This window comes from Delphinus delphis, chromosome 15 (genome assembly GCF_949987515.2).
Source record: "Delphinus delphis chromosome 15, mDelDel1.2, whole genome shotgun sequence".
NCBI classification, from domain to species: Eukaryota; Metazoa; Chordata; class Mammalia; order Artiodactyla; family Delphinidae; genus Delphinus; species Delphinus delphis.
Window position 1 is genome coordinate 24,009,014 of NC_082697.1, and position 22,897 is coordinate 24,031,910.

Consider the following 22,897-nt stretch of genomic DNA (forward strand, 5'->3'; position numbering starts at 1 on the left):
TATGTTATAAACTATGAGTGGGTTCTGAGATTCTCCTTATTACAGATTTGTTTTCTGAAATTAAACCTTCCTATAAAAGAAAATATTACTTTAGTAAGATTGCATCAGAGTACGGTTTTTGGTACCACAGCTGTCAGTATTTCAGCAATCCTTTTGAGGGGAAGGTGTAATGATAAATTTAATATACCCTCACTTTGACGCTCCTGTGAATTGTTTCTGATCTCTCGTCTCTTCCAAAGAGACAAGCACAATATTGGGGAGAAATTTTCCACAAAGGAAATTATCATCCATTTCCCTCAATGGAAATAAAAAAATCACCTATGTATGCTTAATATCAGGACCCAGGTCTTTGTTTTATAGTAGTTCTTATCAGTTTGTGTGAATATGAGAGAATTTAGCATATTCCTTTGGTACCTGTGTTAAAGTATGTAAAGTTTTGGGGTCCATTGTATTACAGAAAAGTGAGCCCTAAACCTTGCTGTGACGTGGCCTCATCACATTTAGGGAGCAGATTGCCATCTTTTCCTTGGCATGTTCTAAGTGTAAATTTTTTAGTATTTCTTTTTCATTTTGACAATGCTCATGTAAGAGATTGTGTTGATTTTTTTAACCATCTTTCCCAACCTTATTAAAGATCCTACCAGTGTGACAGAGAGAGCTAAGCCAGTGGAGACTTCATGCAGCTCATCCTTCCTTATTCATTCCACATCTAAGCAAGAGTATAAATTTGCTAGGTAACTGCCTTACTCGTTGTTTTCTATTAAGGAATGCCTAAACGCCTCCCACCTGGCTTCTCAGCAGGACAGGCCAATCCGAACTTTATGCAAGGTCAGGTGCCTTCGACCACAGCAACTACCCCTGGGAATTCAGGAGCCCCTCAGCTGCAAGCAAATCAAAATGTCCAGCATGCAGGTTTGTTTTCTGTGATTTATTCAGCCAGCATTTATTGAACATTGTGAGGTAGGTAGACAACAAGGATATACAGAGAAATAGAAACCCTGGTCCTTCCCTTTAGTTTCAGACCTATAAATAATTATTCTTTCAGGGCAATAACTGATATATTGAAATTAGGTAAAATGTCTGGAGAATCTAGAACCACCTAAAGAAAGGAGATAAAACTTGAGGTAGAGCTGGGGTCAGCATTTTTTTTTTCCTGAAAAGAACCAGATAGTAAATATTTTAGGCTTTGCAGGTTATATGTTCTTTGTTGCAACTACATACCTTTGCTGTTGTAGCACCAAAGTAGCCATAGACGATACATAAATGAATGACCATGGTAGTGTTCCATCCTGCCTGTCTGCTACTGCAAAACTATATTCCTGAACTCTGAATTCATGTTTATTTACAAACTGGCAATGGGCCTGATTTGGCCCATGGACCATAGTTTGCTGACTGCTCAGTTAGTGAAAGGGCAAAAGGTGTTTCTGGCAAAGGAGATGATAGGTACAAAGGCATGGAGGCACATGGCATTTTGAACAACTGTGGCTTTTAAAATCTCTTTATAGTTCATGTTAACATTGTATATGCTGAGTGTCTGAATTCTGTGGTGTTTGAAGACCAGACTTTAATCATTACAGGTTAGGAGGACAAATAGTGTGGAGCAGAATGGCTAAAAAGTATTTGTAAGCAACATTGTATAAGCCCAGACTTCATGTTTCTGGTTGCTTTTAGGTGACACATGACTAACCCTCTTACCCTTTCTCATTCAGGAAATTTGGACTGAGGTAGCACAAATATTTTCTGAACTCCGATCCCCACTTGGAGTTAGTTCAGTTATGTGGTTCCAACATTAATTATAAATCACTAAGGAAGGAGAATAGTTTTAAACTTAAAAAAAAAAAAAAAAACCTCTTGAAAGCTTAGAGAAGGGTAGGGCAAACTGCATGACTTCCCCTATCTGCTAATGCAAAACTATAATTCCTGAGTTATGTGAATTCATGTTTTCTATAGGAAGTTTTAAAACGGTGATAAAATCATTCATAATTCCTCCACATAAGCACAACTATTTTATTGATATATTTTTATATGGTGCCTTCCTCCCACATGCACATATTGTTTTGATTTCTCTGTTTATCCCATCTAAGAGAGCTCTACTCTTGTCTGTCGTTTTCTCTTCTCCTACCCTACATTATTTCTCTTGTTAGCTTTTACTTCTTCCTGTGAAAATACTTTGTTATTTTACTCTTGCCAACTAGACTCTAAGGGGTCAGGGATTTGATCTGTCTTGTTTATTGATGTTACCTCAGTACCAAAAATGCCTTGTACATATTAGGTACTCAATAGATAATTGTTGATTGGATGAATATACACTGGTATATTAGTGTATATTGTATATACAGTGGTCATGGAATTCAATTTAAGGCCAGTTTAGAAAATCTTCCTTAGGATTCAGGAAAAATCTGGATTGTATTAACAGTGGACAGTTTGTCCCCTGTCTCCTGGCTGGAGCATGGACTGAGCTCATAACTTCATTGTGGCTACCACTTTTTAGTCCCCATTTAAAAATGAAAAAAAAGGGGGGGGAATAAAATAAGCTAGAAGGTTATTCTGCAAAAAGGGAGAGATAATATAAGCAGTTATAGGAAAGTCCCAAAGACCCAACAATAAGTAAACACTGCAGCAAGCCAAGCAGTGTTCTTTGTCTGAATTAGAAATAATTTAGAAGAATAAAACATGTCCCATGTGGTCCACCAGGGACTGCCACAGGGGAGGGTCACTGAAGTTTTAACATCCTTTGTTGACTGTCCTCTGTCTGCAGCTTCTGAATTATCTTTTAGTTCCACCAGAGGCTCAGCTTCCAGATCAAGATTAAATAATTTTTACCACATTGGGGCAGAGGAGACCTGTCTTTAAGAAGTATTAGCTGTTCTTTTCTTTACAGTGTAACATCCAGATGTCAGTCCAGATATCACATGCATAACCTTTGAGAGTCATTATTAGTTTTCCAAGGAGCATTTTTAAATGTCTTCTCAACTTTGCTGAGGTTTTCTTAAGCGGCAACATCACATTTTTTGTTTCCTGACTCATCTAAAGCAGAGCTTATTTCACTAGCCTACAGTGCTTTTCATAAATTTTCTTCATTTTAAGGTAGCTGCACATCATTTTTAAATAATGAGATGCTGCCTTTCTCTTTGTTTAATCTAAGAGAAAATAAACTTTATTGATCTTCAAAATGTTATCTTTAAGTTACCAAATAGGAGTAAAGAAACGGTTTCTCCTTCTCTATTGTATGATCACTGAGAATATATGCCACAGTCACATATCCATACTATGGAAAACTCAAAGAAGTATGTTAAGCACAGCACATTTGTTTATGTTGGTCAGTGGATATGGGTGAGTTGTGTTTTTCTAATTAAGGTAATTTGAGAATCTTAATACCAGCAAGATAATAGTATTACTTTCTGAAACTGTGCCTTTTTTTTTTTTAAAGGTGGTCAAGGAGCTGGTCCTCCTCAAAACCAGATGCAGGTGTCCCACGGGCCACCAAATATGATGCAGCCCAGCCTCATGGGAATTCATGGCAACATGAACAACCAACAGGCTGGTAGTTCTGGGGTTCCTCAGGTGAACCTGGGCAACATGCAAGGCCAGCCCCAGCAGGGCCCACCATCTCAGCTGATGAGCATGCACCAGCAGATCGTGCCCTCCCAGGGCCAGATGGTCCAGCAACAAGGAACCTTGAACCCTCAGAACCCTATGATCCTTTCAAGGGCCCAGCTTATGCCACAGGGTCAGATGATGGTGAATCCTCAGAGCCAAAATCTTGGGCCCTCGCCCCAGAGGATGACCCCACCCAAGCAGATGCTTCCCCAGCAGGGCCCACAAATGATGGCACCACATAACCAGATGATGGGGCCTCAGGGGCAAGTTTTGCTTCAACAGAACCCAATGATAGAGCAGATTATGACCAATCAGATGCAGGGGAATAAGCAACAGTTTAACACTCAGAACCAATCTAATGTCATGTCGGGACCAGCACAGATAATGAGGGGACCAACTCCAAACATGCAAGGAAACATGGTGCAGTTTACGGGACAGATGTCAGGACAGATGCTGCCCCAGCAAGGGCCCGTGAACAACAGTCCATCTCAGGTTATGGGGATTCAGGGGCAGGTCTTGAGGCCACCAGGGCCCAGCCCACATATGGCCCAGCCGCATGGCGATCCTGCTACTACAGCAAATAACGATGTCAGCTTGTCTCAGATGATGCCTGATGTTAGCATGCAACAAAGCAACATGGTCCCCCCCCACGTGCAGGCCATGCAGGGAAACAGTGCCTCGGGAAACCACTTCTCAGGCCATGGGATGCCTTTCAATGCACCTTTCAGTGGAGCACCCAATGGAAATCAGATGTCCTGTGGTCAGAATCCAGGCTTCCCGGTCAATAAGGATGTCACGCTAACAAGCCCATTGTTGGTCAACTTATTGCAGAGTGATATCTCTGCAGGCCATTTTGGGGTAAACAATAAGCAAAATAATACCAACGCAAATAAACCGAAGAAGAAGAAACCCCCTCGGAAGAAGAAAAATAGTCAGCAGGATCTAAAGTAGGTTGTGATAGTTTTGCCTAAAATCTTATTCATTTATTTCTATGTGAACAACTTTTTTTGATGGAAAATTTTAAACATGTATAAAATAAGAATAGTATAATGAAATTATCCCTGCTTCAAATTATCAACTCATAATCCATCTTGCCTTCATCCATGCTCTCCCCATTATCCTCTTGGTTATTTTAAAGCAAGTTCACTTTAAATATTTCCGTATGTACCTCTGAAAGTTAAGGACAGGTTTTTGTCTTTGTTCTGTGTTTTTTATGACCACACGATACCGTTAGCACACCTGGAAAAACTAATACTTCCTTCATATTCTCACATTTCCAGACAGTGTCCACATTTCCCTTGATTATCTCAAATTAATTTTTTTTTACAGTTTGTTCAAATAAGGAGCCAAACAAGGTTCATACGTTGCAGTCAACTGATATATGTCTCTTAAGTCTGTAGTCTCCGGAGGGTTGTGGCATTCAGAGCCTGAAAGGTAGCCAGTGCTGCCACACTGCAACTCCACAAAGCATGTCAGGTTTATAATGACTGTTGGGGAACCAGAAAGGCTGTATGTGTTTTGGAAATGAAAACCGTTTATGGAGACTCCCTTCTGTCTCTCAAATAGAAATGATTTTTTGTACAGGTGCCTTTCCTTTAAAGGCTCTTTATCAGCAGCAGCAGCTTAAAATCTCATGCTAAGATGATTGGACCTTTTAAATCAGTTACCCTTTTGGTAAAGGTGAGTTCTTTTGCAAGATTATAGCAGGAAGGGCAATTAATTTATATTACATTTCCTGAAACTAAGCATTAATTTAAGTTATATTTTTGGCCTTGATAAAATGTTTCCAAAGGGAATATTGATTAAACTGGATTTTCTGCCTTTAATTATAAAACTGAAATTCAGAGACATTTATTACCAGAAAATAGTGACTGAGGAGTGTAAAACAGGTTAATTCAAATAAATTGCTAGAACTATAGAAGAGAGTAGGGGAGCTTTAGTTAAGGAAACAGAAATGTTCAAAATGAAACCAACTGCCTTTCTCTCAGCCTTCTCACAATATTTCTTTGGTTGTACTCTAATATTATATCATATTCACTTTTTTTTTGAATCTTATAAATCAAAATTCAATAATTGTATATTAACAACCTATATTTTTCTTGAATTCAGAATTAATAACCCGTTTGGTTATCTGATTTTTCCAATAGCTCTAAGTTAAATTCTTTACTACTATCGACCTGTGTGGGAATAACATTTCTGTGGCGATATTTATTCCTCCCAGTAATCTAGGAGTAAAATTGCAAGGTTCTTCAGTTGCCATTAGTTTGGATTTTTGCTGTCTGCACCAGCACTTAGGGAGATTGCTTACTTGTTGGGGCTACAGATTGTGAAAAGGACCTTATACAGCATCAAGGCTCCTAGGAAGGGAGATAGTAAGTTAAAAGTAAGAGTGCATGCTCCCAATTCTACCTCTAGCTTACTATGGAACCTTGGACCTGTTTTCTAACACCGCTGTGGGCCTTTGTTTTTTCATCCATAACATGAGGTAACTGGAACAGGTATCTGAGATTTTTTTTTTAGCAATACAGTTCTTTGAAAGTAAAGGATACTGCAGAATCCTTGCCTATAATTTGAAGTGAGAGAGAAGTCATATAAGGAGCATATTGATATAGGCATCTGCATGTGCTCAGGACCTACTTCAGGTTCTAAATTCCCATGTGCTAGGGCTTTTAAAATGGATTTAAGGTAAGGCTTATGAAACTACAGAGAGTACAGTAAGGTAAAATACTGTCTAAAAGCGGGTGACCAATATCAGGGCAAAGGGAAACAAAAGGTAGAAAAGAAAAGTACAGCTAAGAGTAAGATTAAAAACAAAATGAGGGCTGTGAGCACTCTGGTTCTTTGGGAATGTGGGTGTTAGTAGGTAACATTTTTTTCTTCCCCACTAAAAATTCTAAGGTTCACCCAGGTAAAAATGAAAGCATCCCAAAGCCAATGGGGATGTCTGTTAAATACACATTCTGCAGCAAAATTAATTAGCTTTGTTCTGGTATTCTCCGGCTTTCTTTGTTCTCTGAATACCACTTTCATTAGCCAATCTACAGCTTCTTGCAAGGTGTTATGAATTGTTGGAGCCACCACTGCAATATTCACAAAAAAAGAATCTGGACTCCCTGGTTGAATTTGATAGCTACCCTAAAGATAATGTGGTTTCATAGGCACAGTACTTTATAATATTGAGAGCCCAAACTATGATCCCTTAAAACATCTAAGGGATGGATGATTACATGAAAATCATTATATCAGAAATTTGTAGAAAACACTGAGTAAATAGCCATGTTATTAAATTAAGTGGATTTTAACATTTAATGAAATTGGCAGATTTTTTATGTCAAATATTGAATACTGTATCAGACTAGAGAGATGTAAATAATGCTAAGAATGATAATGCAAATGGATTTCTTCAGAAACAGGGGAGGGGTTAAGCTTAGTTTTGTGTATAAACTGTACAGCTTACTCTCAAATGTGTAATTTATGTTTTAGCACCCCAGATACTCGCCCAGCTGGTCTGGAGGAGGCTGATCAGCAGCCATTGCCTGGAGAACAAGGAATTAACTTGGACAACTCAGGCCCTAAACTGCCAGAATTTTCAAACCGACCACCAGGTGATAAAATGTTAACTAAAGTTTATATGCTTGTCATCATTTATTTACAGCATTATAAGTCTTTTTTTCAAGGAGACAATAGTATTTTATTTTGTGTACTAACTAGGCTACTTTGGTGATTTAATGTGTCTAGTATTTGGAAACTGTGCCTTGATATTAAGTTAAAAATTTTCAAATATAACTTCTGAAGGCATGTGTGTGTATGTATTTGTGTGTATGTGTGTGTTTGTGTGTGCGTGTGTATTTTGCTCAAATTAGTCTTCATTATTTTAGGTCTTCATAAAATCAGACTAAAATGTCAAGTGCCTCTTTATTCTTGTCAATATTAAGATTCTAGTTGGCATCAAAATGGATTAAGATTAAATGAAAAGATGTTTTCACTCTAATCCTGCTTGCCTGCCTTTCCTGCAGCCTTTCCTACTGGGGCTTTCTCAAAGCAGAGAACTACCAGGGTTTAAAATAAGATTTTTTAAATACAACTTTTATTATGAATCTTTAAACATAAAAAATATGTAAAGAGTAATAAAAGAGACACTCGTGTACTTCCTACCCAGGTTAGTAATAATACCCAGGTTAATAATAAATAGGACCAATATTGTTGAAGCCCTCTGTGTTGTATCCTCCTCTGATTATAAAATAATATCATCCTCTAAATGTTGAAAATTATGTTGAAAAGGAAAAAGTCTCCTAAAATTCATTCATTCCAACCTAGGTATTATAGAACCAAGGTCAGCTGCCACAGTGTCTCTATACCTGGTTCCTCTTGGCCTAAGCAGTGATTTGTAACTTTATTCCCCTGTGACACAGTTGAAGACACACAAGCCTGTCACATTTAGGCCACACTTCCATGTGTATACAAAGGATTATGTTTTGTTTCTTCCTTTCTAGTTCCTCCACCTCCTTTTTTGGCGTGTAAGTGATGTTACTTTAGGGATAAACTTTAGTCCACCCTTAATTTATGTATTTTGAAAGTGAATCCAAAAAAAAAAGTGAATTCATTATGATGTCAGTACTTTGTGTTATTTATTACAAATTGTTTGGGCACACCACACTTCCCATCAGTGAGTTACAGCAGCACAGTTGAGGCTGGGAGGTCACCAGTCTTTGGTGGTGGTCCAGAGGCATTATGAACAGGAAGGTGCCTTCTTCCCTCAGATACATCTGAATTCCTCTGTTAAATCCCAGGGGTTCTCACACACATTATTGCTTCCTTTCTGCAGTTTGCAAACTGGAAGCCTGTAGGCTGAATTCAGCCTATGATATGTTTGAATTGTCATGCAGCATCCTGAACCAAACAGAAACCTGAATTTAAATGCCTTTAGCTAGAGCATCAGCTCTGCAGTTTGGCTCTGTCCACAGAACTACTACTGTCTTATACCAGCCCACTTCTCTTCTTCATTACCGGTCTGGCCCCTAAAGGCATATGAATTTTCATCCTTTGATTAATAAACTTGGTTTTTTATTATGTTATATGCACGTGTGTGTGTCCTAGCTTTCCCTCTCCACCATTCTGTCACAACAACCCAATCTATCTTATCATTAATGCCCTTTGGACTGCTGCCTCCAGCTTCTGGAACCTTTACAGTAGCCATGCCCTTAACTGTTACTTTCGAGAGAGGCTGCTGTATTGTCTGTGCTGCTCTCTTTGGTATTTATGCTGTCTGGTGGCCTAATTTTAAAGAAAAAGGCATTTGTATCATAGCCCTGACATCAAGGCTTCTACAGAAATTACAGTTCTTAACATGGGAACCTGAGTTAAACCTATAGAAATGCCATATGTTGTTGGCTTTATAAATGTAAAGAGGTTAGTTGGGCCTAAAACAAAAAAGGATTAAAAAGAAACTTCAAAACTGGATTCTGCACATTGTACTCATTGGTGCCATGTCTGTCATTGGCTAGAAGACATTGATTAGCTATTAAACACAGGGTGTGACCCTGTGGATCAGCAGCATTTGATAGCTGCTCTGAAAATCTTGAGCCAACACTTCTGACTGCCAGGGCCAGCTGTCCTTATGCCTGTACCTTCGTAAAACTTTCCTAATGTATTTTTCATGCAACAGTGAAATAAATCTAGTTTGTGAAATTGTATGTATCCCAGTTATATGCCCGCTTTTTCCCACTGAACAACCTTTATTCTTGGTTAATGATCTTTTCATCCTTTCTGCTGATTGTGTAAGGTTTTGGTTCTAAAATGCCAAATAAAATCTTCACAAAAGAAAGAATCATTTGAGATGTTGCCTTCTAGAAATCTATAAGGCATTGTCCCTCAGAGTTCTTTTCCTGAAATTATTTTTTATTCCTGAGGGCTGTGCTTCTTGCTTATTCTTCAATTATGGATTCATAGAAAATATTTCTCCAAATAAAGTTTTACATGTAAGAAAGTAAACAGAAATTAATATTTGTAAAAAGAACTTCAGTGCCCTCATTTTATTTTCAATGTGTGTATCAGCTTCTATTAGCTCCTACTATTTATTGAACTGATTTACGTCGGAGGGGCAGTTTAATTCATTGGGTTTTCCAAAGAACTGAGCCTGAAGGATGCAGCATGGTGTGTGAAGCCAATGGATTGGAGTAATTTTAAATCCCTCTTCCTTAAGGAATTGAATCCTAGAATTTTATATCTTACTTCTGTTGAAAGAATAAAAAGGCTATCTTCAATGCTGGCGTTTTCAACAAAACCAAGTCTTAAAAAAATTAATCTGTGCTAACAGAAAAAAAGTGACTCTTAAATGCTTCATTCACAAGTACAATGAAATATTTACTATGCTTGCATGAGACCCCAGTGCTGGGCGGTCAACTGTTTGCTGTTGATGGAGTTTTTCTCGTGTCATCTGAATGTTTGGCTGGTATAGACTTGGCCAGTTTCAGTGCATAGCACAGTGTCTATTACAGTCTTAGTGCGGTGATGCCTCATTCAAACCCTGAAGACTGAGGAGCTCCAGGTTCTTGATGCTTTGCTTTTTGCTTCCTTAAGCAGTGTGCCTCTTTGCTTATGTCAAAGAATGAGGGGCTGCCCATAACCCCCCCTGGGAACGGGCATGCCTGAACTGTTTGTGCACAGTCTGTGCAACCTAGATGAGTATTTCTTGGCTATACTCTAAAGGTAGCAAAGCTTTTCTTGCTGAAAATCTAACTTCCCTGATTTTGGGGGCTCGTTTTAGGTTATCCTTCTCAACCAGTTGAACAGAGGCCACTTCAGCAGATGCCTCCTCAGCTCATGCAGCATGTGGCGCCCCCACCCCAGCCACCACAGCAGCAGCCGCCGCCGCAGCCGCCGCCACCCCCCAGTCAGCCACAGTCTCAGCAGCAGCAGCAGCAAATGATGATGATGCTCATGATGCAGCAGGACCCCAAATCAGTTAGGCTTCCAGTCTCCCAGAGCGTCCATCCCCCAAGGGGCCCCCTGAATCCGGACTCCCAGAGAATGCCCATGCAACAGAGTGGCAGTGTGCCTGTCATGGTCAGTTTGCAAGGACCTGCCTCCGTGCCGCCATCACCTGATAAGCAAAGAATGCCAATACCTGTGAATACTCCTTTGGGAAGCAATTCAAGGAAAATGGTATACCAGGAGAACCCCCAGAATCCTTCCAGCTCACCACTGGGAGAGATGTCCTCACTCCCTGAAGCAAGTGGCAGTGAAGTACCATCTGTCTCAGGAGGCCCAAATAACATGCCTTCACATTTAGTGGTTTCCCAGAATCAGTTAATGATGACAGGGCCAAAACCTGGACCATCACCCCTTTCAACAACTCAAGGTGCAACTCCCCAGCAGCCTCCTGTAAATTCCCTGCCCAGCTCTCATGGCCACCACTTTCCAAATGTGGCTGCCCCAACCCAAACATCTAGGCCTAAAACACCAAACAGAGCCAGCCCCAGACCTTATTATCCTCAGACACCCAACAACCGCCCTCCCAGCACAGAACCTTCAGAAATCAGTCTATCACCAGAAAGACTCAATGCCTCCATAGCAGGACTCTTCCCCCCACAGATTAATATTCCTTTACCTCCCAGGCCAAATTTAAACAGAGGCTTTGATCAACAGGGCCTAAATCCAACAACTTTGAAGGCCATCGGACAAGCACCTTCAAATCTTACCATGAATAATCCTTCCAATTTTGCTGCCCCACAGACTCACAAATTAGATTCTGTGGTGGTGAATTCTGGAAAGCAGTCTAATTCTGGAGCAACAAAACGGGCAAGTCCAAGCAACAGTCGCAGGTCTAGTCCTGGGTCAAGTAGGAAAACCACCCCAAGTCCAGGGAGACAAAATTCAAAAGCCCCTAAACTTACTCTTGCCTCTCAAACTAATGCAACCTTGTTGCAAAATGTGGAGTTGCCAAGAAACGTATTGGTCAGTCCTACTCCTTTGGCCAACCCCCCTGTACCTGGAAGCTTCCCTAACAACAGCGGGCTGAATCCTCAGAATCCTACCATGCCTGTGGCTGCAATAGGGGGTGTTCTTGAGGAAAACAAGGAGAGCTTGACTATGCCTCAGGACAGCGACTGCCAGAATTCCCAGGGTAGGAAGGAGCAGATAAACGTTGAGCTAAAAGCAGTCCCTGCCCAAGAAGTTAAAATTGCCCCTGAAGATCAATCCAAAAAGGATGGGCAACCTTCGGATACTAACAAACTTCCCAGTATCGAAGAGAACAAAAATTTGGTGTCTCCTGCTATGAGGGAAGCACCAACATCGTTAAGTCAACTTCTTGATAACTCTGGAGCTCCTAATGTGACCATTAAACCCCCTGGGCTTACAGATCTGGAAGTAACACCTCCAGTAGTTTCTGGAGAGGACCTGAAAAAAGCATCTGTCATTCCCACACTGCAGGATTCGTCTTCTAAAGAACCCTCTAATTCCCTAAATTTACCTCACAGTAACGAGCCATGTTCAACCCTTGTGCATCCAGAATTGAGTGAGGTCAGTTCTAATGTTGCACCAAGCATCCCTCAAGTAATGTCAAGACCTGTCAGCTCTTCCTCCATTTCCACTCCTTTGCCCCCAAATCAGATAACTGTTTTTGTAACTTCCAATCCCATCACAACTTCAGCTAACACATCAGCAGCTCTGCCAACTCACCTGCAGTCTGCATTAATGTCAACAGTTGTCACAATGCCCAATGTGGGTAGCAAGGTTATGGTTTCTGAGGGACAGTCAGCTGCTCAGTCAAATGCCCGGCCTCAGTTCATTACACCTGTCTTTATCAATTCATCCTCAATAATTCAGGTTATGAAAGGATCACAGCCAAGCACAATTCCTGCAACCCCACTGACAACCAACTCTGGCTTGATGCCTCCCTCTGTTGCAGTCGTTGGCCCTTTACACATACCTCAGAATATAAAATTTTCTTCTGCTCCTGTACTGCCTAATGCCCCCTCCAGTAGTCCTGCTGCAAACATACAGACAGGTCGACCCTTGGTCCTTAACTCACGAGCCACCCCTGTTCAGCTTCCTTCCCCACCTTGTACAACTTCTCCAGTTGTCCCTCCTCATCCCCCTGTCCAGCAAGTAAAAGAACTGAATCCAGAGGAGACTAGTCCTCAGGTGAGCACCTCAGCAGATCAGAGCACTCTGCCCTCTTCACAGTCAACCACAGTGGTTTCTCCCCTTTTGACCAATAGTCCAGGCTCCTCTGTCAACCGGCGAAGCCCAGTCTCATCTAGTAAGGGCAAAGGAAAAGTGGACAAAATCGGCCAGATTTTGCTGACCAAGGCGTGTAAAAAAGTTACAGGCTCTCTTGAGAAAGGGGAAGAACAATATGGTGCAGATGGAGAAACTGAAGGCCAAGGGCTAGAGACCACAGCTCCAGGGCTCATGGGAACAGAGCAGTTATCCACAGAGCTGGACAGTAAAACCCCAACACCCCCAGCACCCACTCTGCTAAAAATGACCTCTAGCCCTGTGGGCCCCGGCTCCGCCTCAGCAGGACCCAGCTTACCTGGCAGTACTCTCCCCACCAATGTACGCTCGATAGTAACCACTCTGGTACCCTCTGAGCTCATCTCCGCGGCGCCGACCACAAAAAACAATCATATTGGCATAGCATCTGAGCCACTTGCAGGTGGCCTAGTGGAGGAGAAGGTGGGATCTCATCCAGAGCTTCTACCCAGCATAGGTATGTACTTGGGGCCTGGCATCATCTCATGTCAATTTTTGATGACCTATCCCACAAGAGAAAGCATGACTCCTTTTCTACTTGGAGGAAGAAGAATGGGTTAAATGGCAATAGTGATAGTTTCATTTATTTGAAGTACATTGGGAAATATACTTCCCTTTTAAAATCCCACGTTGTTTACATTCATTAATATGGTTCTCTCTCAGCTCCTGAAATAATCATATACCTTTTATTTACATAAAATTTTTCATTTTACAAAGAAGCATTTTCACCTGTGTTACATCATCTTCATACCAACCATGTCAGGTAGCCCTAACCCCATTCTGCGGGTGAGAAGATTGAAGCTCAGAGTTCAGTATTCATTCAAAGTCTATACTGTGAGCCTCCAGTTTAACCATGTCCCAGCAGTTTCTGCAGGTTCTCCTTACTGTGGTAAAGACTTGCTCTCAACTGTTCAGAGCAGGTATCTTATAGCCCCTTCCTCATTGTACTCTATCCCAGGGACTCTTCCCTTCTGACTGGCTACTCCAGGGGAGAGCTTTCCAGAAAACCAGCTTTCATGGTAATAGACATGGGAGGAGCAAAGTGGTTGAGAGATAGGTTTAGGTTGGTGGCAGCATTTAGCAGCTGTTTGGGCTTAGGCAAGTTACTTGACTACTCCAAACTTTAGTTTCCTCCTTTGTAAAATGGGGACAATAGTAGTTGTAAGAATTCAATGAGATAATGTATGTAACATTTTTAGCACGGGGCTAGAATATAGTAATCATTCAATAATAGGTAAAGAATTCTTATTGCCAGTTTCTTTTTGATGCAATCTCTTTGAAAATTAGACCATTCCATTCATGTATTTCTACTTCAGGTTATTTCCTGTGTACTGGTAAGGTGGGCTAATGATGGAAACGTAGATGTCCTTACATCTACCCTCCTTCCCTTGGCATTTACCCCCGCACCCGCCCCTCCCCACACATACGTAATGTTCCTCCTCCTGTGAGGCTTAAGTGGTACAGAAGCTCTGTTTCCCCAGAGTGGAATCAAACACTGCCAAAGCTCAAAGGACCTTTGCTGTATCCTAGGCCAGCCAATAGCACCTGTTTATGCAGCTAAAATGCTTCGAGGGGCAGGAGGAGGGGCAGAAAGAACACAAGATTCTGGTAGGATCAAGGTTCAAATTCTAGCTCCACTGGTACCAGTTGCAGTTGGATAAATCCCTTAACCTCTTGTAAGCCGTGTACTTCACCAGTAAACTGGAGATTGTAATTCCTACCTCCCAGAATTTATACAAAGATTCACTGAGCGGGCTTAGCGTAAAAGCCAGCACACTGCCTCACACAGAGCCCTGGAAAGGTTAATTCCCCTTCTCTCTGCATATTCACTTCAAAACTAGAGATACAGGGAGGGATAAAGGCCTTTAAGGAGTTCTCTGCCCTTGGAGGAGACAGAGACTTCATAGGGCTGGGTGCTGTATATTCCTGGTTCTAGTTCTGTTGATGTAAGTGAGCCCTAAGAATTTTTTAAAAACCTGGTGTAACTTAAATATATTCTCCACTATTAAATGTTTCCATTCTACTTCCTTTCAGGGAACCTTTCCCTCTGATACCAAGAGAATAACGATGAAGTTGTTAGAAAATAACTTTTATCTGGATCCTGTGTAATCCTAGAGAAATATAGGAGCGTTAGGGAGATGAACCAGTAGTTGGAAAAAAAACTTCTCAATTTCAGTTAAGATTATTTCCATTCTTTTTCACGGGGCTTCTGTGCTTTTACCTTGAAAGTGTGAGAAACCAATACGGGAGTAAAAAATAAAAGTTAAGGTACAGTTTTAAACTTTATTAGATAAGCATCCAAAATAAATTCTTAACACAAATGCATCATTGACTAAGCAGGGAGAGATATCTACAAAAGTCACAATTTCCACATGAGGGTAAAACTTATTGTTGTAGAGTTTATCTAGGATGGTAGACTGAGTGTCAAGATGGGAGGACATAACCTTGAGTGACTGTGGCATATCTATGTCTTCAATCTTTACGGTATGATCCCAGAAGTTCCCATTCTAGAGTACATTGTGTATTCTATTCCATTCCTCTTCAATGGCCTGAGTTCTCTCTGTCCTTCAAAGCCTAATTCTGATGTTTCTCCCTTTAGTGTACCTTCAGATTTCTCAATCTAGAATTGATCTCCCTTGCTTTGGACTCCCATAGTACTTTATACTTTATGAATCTGCTTCATATAACATCACAGTTGACTCCAGAGTACCACTTGTGTATATCTTTAATACTAGACTGAGTCCTGATGGGCAAGAAGAATGGAATTTGGTCTCTAAGGGTGCCTGGCACAGAGCCTTGCCCTTAGTAAGTTCTTGGTAATTGACAGATAAAATAAGTAGATAACATATCAAATTGATTTGATTCATTAAATATGAATTGAATACCTGCTTTATGCCCATCGCACTTGCCAGGTGCTATAGAAAAGTACACAATATATGATTCATTTCAGGTCTCAAGGAATGTAGTCTTTAGAGGGTTGAGACAATTTTTTAAATGCTAAGGTTGAATGGTATAATTGTCCCTCTGAAAGTGGTTTGGGTTGCCTACTAAAGTATGCTTTTGGGTTTTTTAGAGTACTGGGCAGAACTTGACCCCAAGAAGCAAAAATTATCGGTGCTGTTGTCCTCATGGCCATATCCTTCCTTGATCTTGGCACATACAAAAAGGAAAAACAGAACCCCCCTGACATTAGTCTTTGTTACTGAGTGTTAGTTAATTTTTTAAGCAAGTTTTGGAATGTACTGTACTTTCAAAGTTAACTTCAAGTACTGCTTTCTAAGAATATGTGTATTTTAGCAGTTACTTAGCCCTCGGTTCAGTCAATGCTTTCTGCTTTGTTTAGAAAAGAATGTTAAAGCCCTGTTTCTTTTTTTTTTTTCCTTGCCTTAGCCCCTTCACAGAGTTTAGTCCCAAAGGAAACTCCAGCCACAGCACTGCAGGGGTCTGTTCCCAGACCAGGTAAGGCCCACCTTGGAAAAATTTCTTGAGTGGAATAGGTTACATGTGAAGGAACCACTGCTGTCCTCAATGTGCCAGGAAGTGGCTGAAACTATCTTATCTATTTGCTTCAGAGCAGACTTCGGTTGAGTGGCAGAGCTTATGCAGTACTATTTGAAGTTATTTTTCCCCTGACCAGCTTGCTCTCTGACGCATTCCTCGTGTCAGCCAGGGAACTCAAGAAGGACATCTCAGTGCCCATTGTCTGCCACCAAGCCGTGGGTGGTTTCCATTGCAGAGTTTGCCCTGTTCCATGACCCTGGCACCCATAGCTGGCAGCTGACTGATTGGCATACAGTAACTCACTGGGGTGGGAGGCATTACTGCATTAAGACAGTAATTGCATTATCATGACAGGAGTGGAGGCTTGTTCCGAAAACCTCCGCTGCAGTGAGGTAGCCATTCCTCAGGGAGTCAGAGTCATTTCAGTCATGTCTAGATGGCGTTAAGTTTCTTCCCATGACCAAGATATTGTAAATAGCACTAGGGATGATGTTTCTGGAAGGTGGAGCCCATGGTAATCTGACAAATAACTACTGTGAAATGCTGGCTCAGCTCTGAATGCATGAGGATCTTGATGGCAGTAACAGCCGTCAAGATTAGACTGCCAAAGCAGATAAAAATTATAGATTTGTTACAGTTTAGTCTTACCTGGCTCTTTGTCATTGTAGGTTATTGGGGGATACCCCCCCACAAAAAAAGAAGTGTGACTGCTTTCCACAAGGAGGTTAGAGTCTCGCTGACAATACAGTTCACACACTTGACAAAATTTTTAAAAAGAAAGTTTAATTTTGAATCTAAGTCAGTAAAAGTAAGGTAGAAGTTGGGAATTCCCTGGCAGTCCAGTGGTCAGGACTCTGGGCTCTCACTGCCGAGGGCCCAGGTTCAGTCCCTGGTCGGGGAACTAAAATCCCACAAGCTGCACGGGGTGGCCAAAAAAAATTTTAAATAAATAAAATTGAAAATATTTTTTTAAAAAGTAAGGTAAAAGTTGTGATTATTTTAAAACCTGCTTCAGGGTGCCATGTCCTATATGATGGATAGGACTTTCTATTTTACATTCTTTGGGTAAAACCAGGCCTCTGGAAAAATGGATGAGCAAAAAACATTTTAGCCACCCAGATTCGTTTGCTACCAACTGCCCACATGATACCTGAGAAGGGTAGAAATGGAACAAATTCTTCAGAGAAGGAATTAGATAGTAAAACTCATTTTTGATGAGAAAAGGAGCAACTAGAAAGGGGAAGGGAATTCCATCTCCTGCCCCAACTCTTTTCTCCAGAAGATGGACTTTACCATATCATATGCCCTCCTTCTCAGAGTAATTTGCTGAAGAATCTTGTTCCTTTTAAAAGTTTGGCTCAAATGAATCTCCTTAAAATACTGCCTACGCCAATAATTGCCTTCACCAAAACCCCTTTGATCTCCACTCATATGAATTAGCTGTGATAGTGTTAAAATTGTCAAAAGCATTGAATTTTGTTTCAAAAGAGCAAACTAACCAAAATTTTTTGTAGTAAACCTCTTTTGACTTGAGCCATTTTTATTTTTGAGCACACATTTCCTGAGTTTCTTTGCTCCAGCAGAGCCAACAAGGCAGCAGAGACTCAGTGAGTTGGTATCTATTTCTTGTGGAGGGGGTTCCAGGTTTTATGAGTTAGATAATGGGGGAGCTAAATAACAAATGGGAAGCATGGATTCTCCTCTGCCAGCATCTTTCCTTGAAGGCAGAGTAGGACAGCCTCTTTACGTGAAGGCTGCATCAACATGAGCATCATAGCAATACTAATAATAGCTAATACTGAGTTATTACTAAGTGCTGCTGTACTAAGTTTTTTATATGTGTTATTTAATTTAATCTTTTTAACTTTGAGGTGGGTAAAGTGGTTATCGCCATTTTTCAGATGAGACGTTGAGCACAGAGAGGTCAAGCTGTTTGCCCAAGGTCACATGGCTAATAAGCAGTGAGGTCAAAATAACCCAGTCACTCTGACTCCACTGCCTTCAAGGAGGTTACTGTGTAATAAGTAGGGTAGGTTAGACAAGTACACTGTGTTTCAGGTGTTGAATTCCCTGAAACAGGGGACAGGGAAAGGACTGTGGGAGACCAGAGGCAGGAGAGATGACTGCTATCTGATGCATCAGGGATGGTCTTTTGGAAAAGATGGAACTACCTAAAGGCATATAATGGAGGAAGAAGATGTTTTCCTGCTGGTGCTAATAAAGAAGTGCCTGGTAAACGCATAGGATGCTCATTTAAGCAAAACCCTGCTAGACAAATGACAGAGATTTTCCTTTTTTAGAGGGCATTGCTGAGAGGTTGAGGAAGAGAGGAACATAATGGGGTGTATAGGTGATATCTCAGAGTAAAGCAGTCTGCTCTCTAAAACTCAGGAATTCCTTTGGAGGAGAATGCATCCTTAATAGATATTTAAGACATATTGGAAGATTACTGTTTAAAAAAAATATGTCAAGAGGGAAGAGATATTCTAAGAATGAAAACAGTCTCTTCTGCATGAGAGGAAGAGGATTATTTTACTAAAATAGTTATAGCTGGAGGAAATATGAACCAGGCAATGTAATTTAGTTACGTTGATCCAAACAGGATTACTTCACAGTATGGAGTAGAAATAAAAATAGACTGAGTAAGTATCTTATGCTCCAGACAACTGAGTTGTGTCCATGCCAACTCTATCTGTTTACCACGTTAGGGTGAGGATCCTGCTGCGCATGGAGACCTGTTAGCCTAAACAAGGCATTCAGAATTCTCATAGACACTTAGCTTCTCCCTGTGGACATATACACCAGAAGCTCCTACATCTCATTTCTGTCCTTTGTATTTTTAACAGAACTCGAGGCAAATGCTGCCATAGTCTCTGGACAAAGGTAAGATGATCACTTCTGCAGACTTAGCATGAATATGGCGTAAGCCTCTTTGAAAGGTATCATCTTTCTCAACCTTTAAACCTTTCCTCACCTTGTCCTTTTCCTTCACTCTTTGTACCAGTTTTTTTCCTGCTGAAGTAGGGAGCTGTCATGAGTACCAACCCCTCAGAGGTAACATTTCTTTTAACAAAACTTGGTGGCTAAGTTCCTGCCTTTTGTGGTGGTTTTGAAAATTGGATGACATAACATTTTCAGCACTCAGCATAGTGAGTAAATAATAAGCATTCAATATATAGGAGCTGTTGGGTCATATGGTAGTTCTATTTGTAGTTTTTTAAAGAACCTCCATACTGTTCTCCATAGTGGCTGTATCAATTTACATTCCCACCAGCAGTGCAAGAATGTTCCCTTTTCTCCACACCCTCTCCAGCATTTATTGTCTCTAGATTTTTTGATGATGGCCATTCTGACCATTGTGAGATGATACCTCATTGTAGTTTTGATTTGCATTTCTCTAATGATTAATGATGTTGAGCATTCTTTCATGTGTTTGTTGGCAATCTGTATATCTTCTTTGGAGAAATGTCTATTTAGGTCTTCTGCCCATTTTTGGATTGGGTTGTTTGTTTTTTTGTTATTGATCTGCATGAGCTGCTTGTAAATTTTGGAGATTAATCCTTTGTCAGTCCCACTACTGGGCATATACCCTGAGAAAACCATAATTCAAAAAGAGTCATGTACCAAAATGTTCATTGCAGCTCTATTTATAATAGCCAGGAGATGGAAGCAACCTAAGTGTCCATCATTGGATGAATGGATAAAGAAGATGTGGCACATATATACAATGGAATATTACTCAGCCATAAAAAGAAATGAAATTGAGTTATTTGTAGTGAGGTGGATGGACCTAGAGTCTGACCCAGAGTGAAGTAAGTCAGAAAGAGAAAAACAAATAACCGTATGCTAACACATATATATGGACTCTAAGAAAAAAAAAAAAACGGTCATGAAGAACCTAGGGGTAAGATGGGAATAAAGACACAGACCTACTAGAGAATGGACTTGAGGACATGGGGAGGGGGAAGGGTAAGCTGTGACAAAGTGAGAGAGTGGCATGGACCTATATACACTACTAAACGTAAGATAGATAGCTAGTGGGAAGCAGCCGCATAGCACAGGGAGATCAGCTCAGTGCTTTGTGACCACCTAGAGGGGTGGGATAGGGAGGGTGGGAGGGAGGGAGATGCAAGAGGGGAGAGATATGGGAACATGTCTATGCATAACTGATTCACTTTGTTATAAAGCAGAAACTAACACACCATTGTAAAGCAATTATACTCCAATAAAGATGTTAAAAAATTTATATATATATATATATATATATATATATATATATATATATATATATATAGGAGCTGTTGCCATCATTGTCATTAATAATAGTCCTTGCAACACCTTCTAAGTATAGCTGTTTGATCCTCAAGAGAAAGAATGGCAGATGGGGTCTGAGCGCAGAACCCATGCTTTTTCTTTTATACTGTGCTACCCCACATAACCTAACAAAATGAAATACAACTGTGGCTTCAACCTCATTAGCCCCATGGAGAGAAGTATTATCGTATTACAAAAGTCATTCCTTTTTTAATGTAGGACTGTACTAGATAACATTTTAAAGAATTTATCATACTTGTATATCAACTTGGGTTGTAAAACCGCTTCACAGTCATTTTCTCATTTAATTATCGTATCAACCCTGTAAGGTGGTTATAATAGCCAACATTTATTTGAATGCTGTTCTATGCCATATATTGGGCTAAAAGCTCCCTAGATGTATTATCTCATTTAATTTTCACGGTATCTATTAGGAAAGGAAATTCTGTCTTACAGATGAGGAACCTAAAGCTCAGAGAGGTTAACTAAATTGCCCAAAGCCACAGATTCAGTAAATGGTGAAGCTGAGATTCACACCCAGGCCTTCTGCCTCCAGAGCTCTCACACTTAATGTATTATAGCAGACAAGATGGGGATTTATAGATCAAGAATCTGAAACAGAGAGAAAGTTAAATATCGTGGCCAATAAATACATAGGTAAGACTTGATCCTTGTTCTTCTGACTCCAAATTCATTGCTATTCCTACTACCTGTCTAGTTTTATTTGGATTGGGCTTACATTTGAATTCATTTGCATATCTCAAAGTATACACCAACTATATGGCTAGAGAAAGAAGAGATAATCAGACCAAAAATATCTTGTTGGTGTTTGTTCGCTAAGTTACCTGATCATTGACCATATAAACACCAGGACAGTATTGCTGAGGCTTTTGTTTTGCCAGGAGAAAGAGGAACCTCCATTAGGAATCTTCTTCCTCAGAGGCTTTGACCATTTTCTGGGCTCCTAGCCAGAAAGCCATCCTTACCACCTCTAAAAAGATGTGTAAATCCCCCTGACTTGCAGTTCTACCCCAGCTCCAGTCTCACCTCTCCTTGACATGCCTTGGCTCGTGTGGGACAGTTGTTAGATGTAAAGCTAGGGTAATGAACAGTGTGGCCAAATTCCCAGGCATAGTGCCACTAACAAAGGGTCCTCTGTCAGGAGTAAACGATGGAGGGGTAGGGACAGTTGACAATCAGGCCATGGTTAAGAAGCTTACAATGTATCGGAAGACACAAGACCCTAAAAACATGCTGTACAGCCTGATGGGTGCTCTAGAATGCCAGACACAGACTGTGAACCCAAAAGACAAAAGAGACAGCTCCACTTGGGGAGTAAGGTCATGGAAGACTTCCCAGAAGAGGCATCCCTGTGACCAGTTTTTTGTTTTGTTTTTGTTGCATTACTTTTGTTTCCATTCCATGTCTTACAAGTAAATTTAATTAACTCTTTTTTTTTAATGATTTTAACGTGAGTTTTTTGAACCATGAAAGTAGTAAAAGTTTACTGAGGGTAACTTGAAATTCAGATCAGAGAATTACAAAGAAGAAAATTACCAGTTAGCCAATATTCCTACACCTCAGCAGTATTCACTGTGTATATTTTAGTTGTTCTTCTAGTCCTCTTCACAGAGTATATACAGATAGAAATAGTTAAAACACTCCAGTGTTTTATATATATATACTATAGTGTTTATAGATCTAACACTGTGTATTAGATATATAGTATTATATACACATATATATATCTCACACCCATTCATTCATATGTGGTTAAATATATACTCAATATGTATTATAATAAAAATGAGAGTATACTATTCATAATGTTGGTAGCTGTTTTTTTCCCCCACAATAATATATTATGAACAGTTTTTATCATTAAATAACCTTCTGCAGCATGATTTTTTCATGACTCCATTTGGATGTGCTGTGGTTTAGTTAACTAATGTACTATCACTGTTAAGCATTTAGCTCTTCTATCTTCATTAATATAAATAAAATGCTTTGGCATCCTTGTGTGTAATTAGCTCTGTAAAAAGATTTGTTTCCTTAGGCACCTAAAAATGGAATTGCTGAGCCAGAGGATTACACCAGGGTGTCTCAGCCTCAGCGTTATTGACTGTTTGGATGAGATAATTCTGTGTGGGGTGTGGGGCAGGGAGCCGTTTTATGCGTTATAGGATGTTTAGTGTCATCCCTGGCCTCTACCCAAAAGGTG

At 40.4% G+C, this 22,897-nt stretch overlaps 1 protein-coding gene across 7 annotated transcripts in view; it reads left to right on the top strand.

Annotated features, from left to right (window-relative positions):
• Window positions 1-22,897, top strand: part of NCOA6 (nuclear receptor coactivator 6) — a 97,251-nt gene that overhangs the window by 64,570 nt on the left and 9,784 nt on the right. For 5 of the 7 annotated variants that reach the window (XM_060030936.1, XM_060030934.1, XM_060030933.1 and 2 more), the window contains 6 exons: window positions 766-912; window positions 3,431-4,547; window positions 7,084-7,205; window positions 10,367-13,318; window positions 16,252-16,320; window positions 19,209-19,245. In XM_060030936.1, coding sequence (XP_059886919.1) covers window positions 766-912; window positions 3,431-4,547; window positions 7,084-7,205; window positions 10,367-13,318; window positions 16,252-16,320; window positions 19,209-19,245 — 4,444 coding nt within the window. The remainder of the gene's footprint in view (window positions 1-765; window positions 913-3,430; window positions 4,548-7,083; window positions 7,206-10,366; window positions 13,319-16,251; window positions 16,321-19,208; window positions 19,246-22,897) is intronic. The other 2 variants (XM_060030937.1, XM_060030938.1) reach the window with 2 other exon arrangements.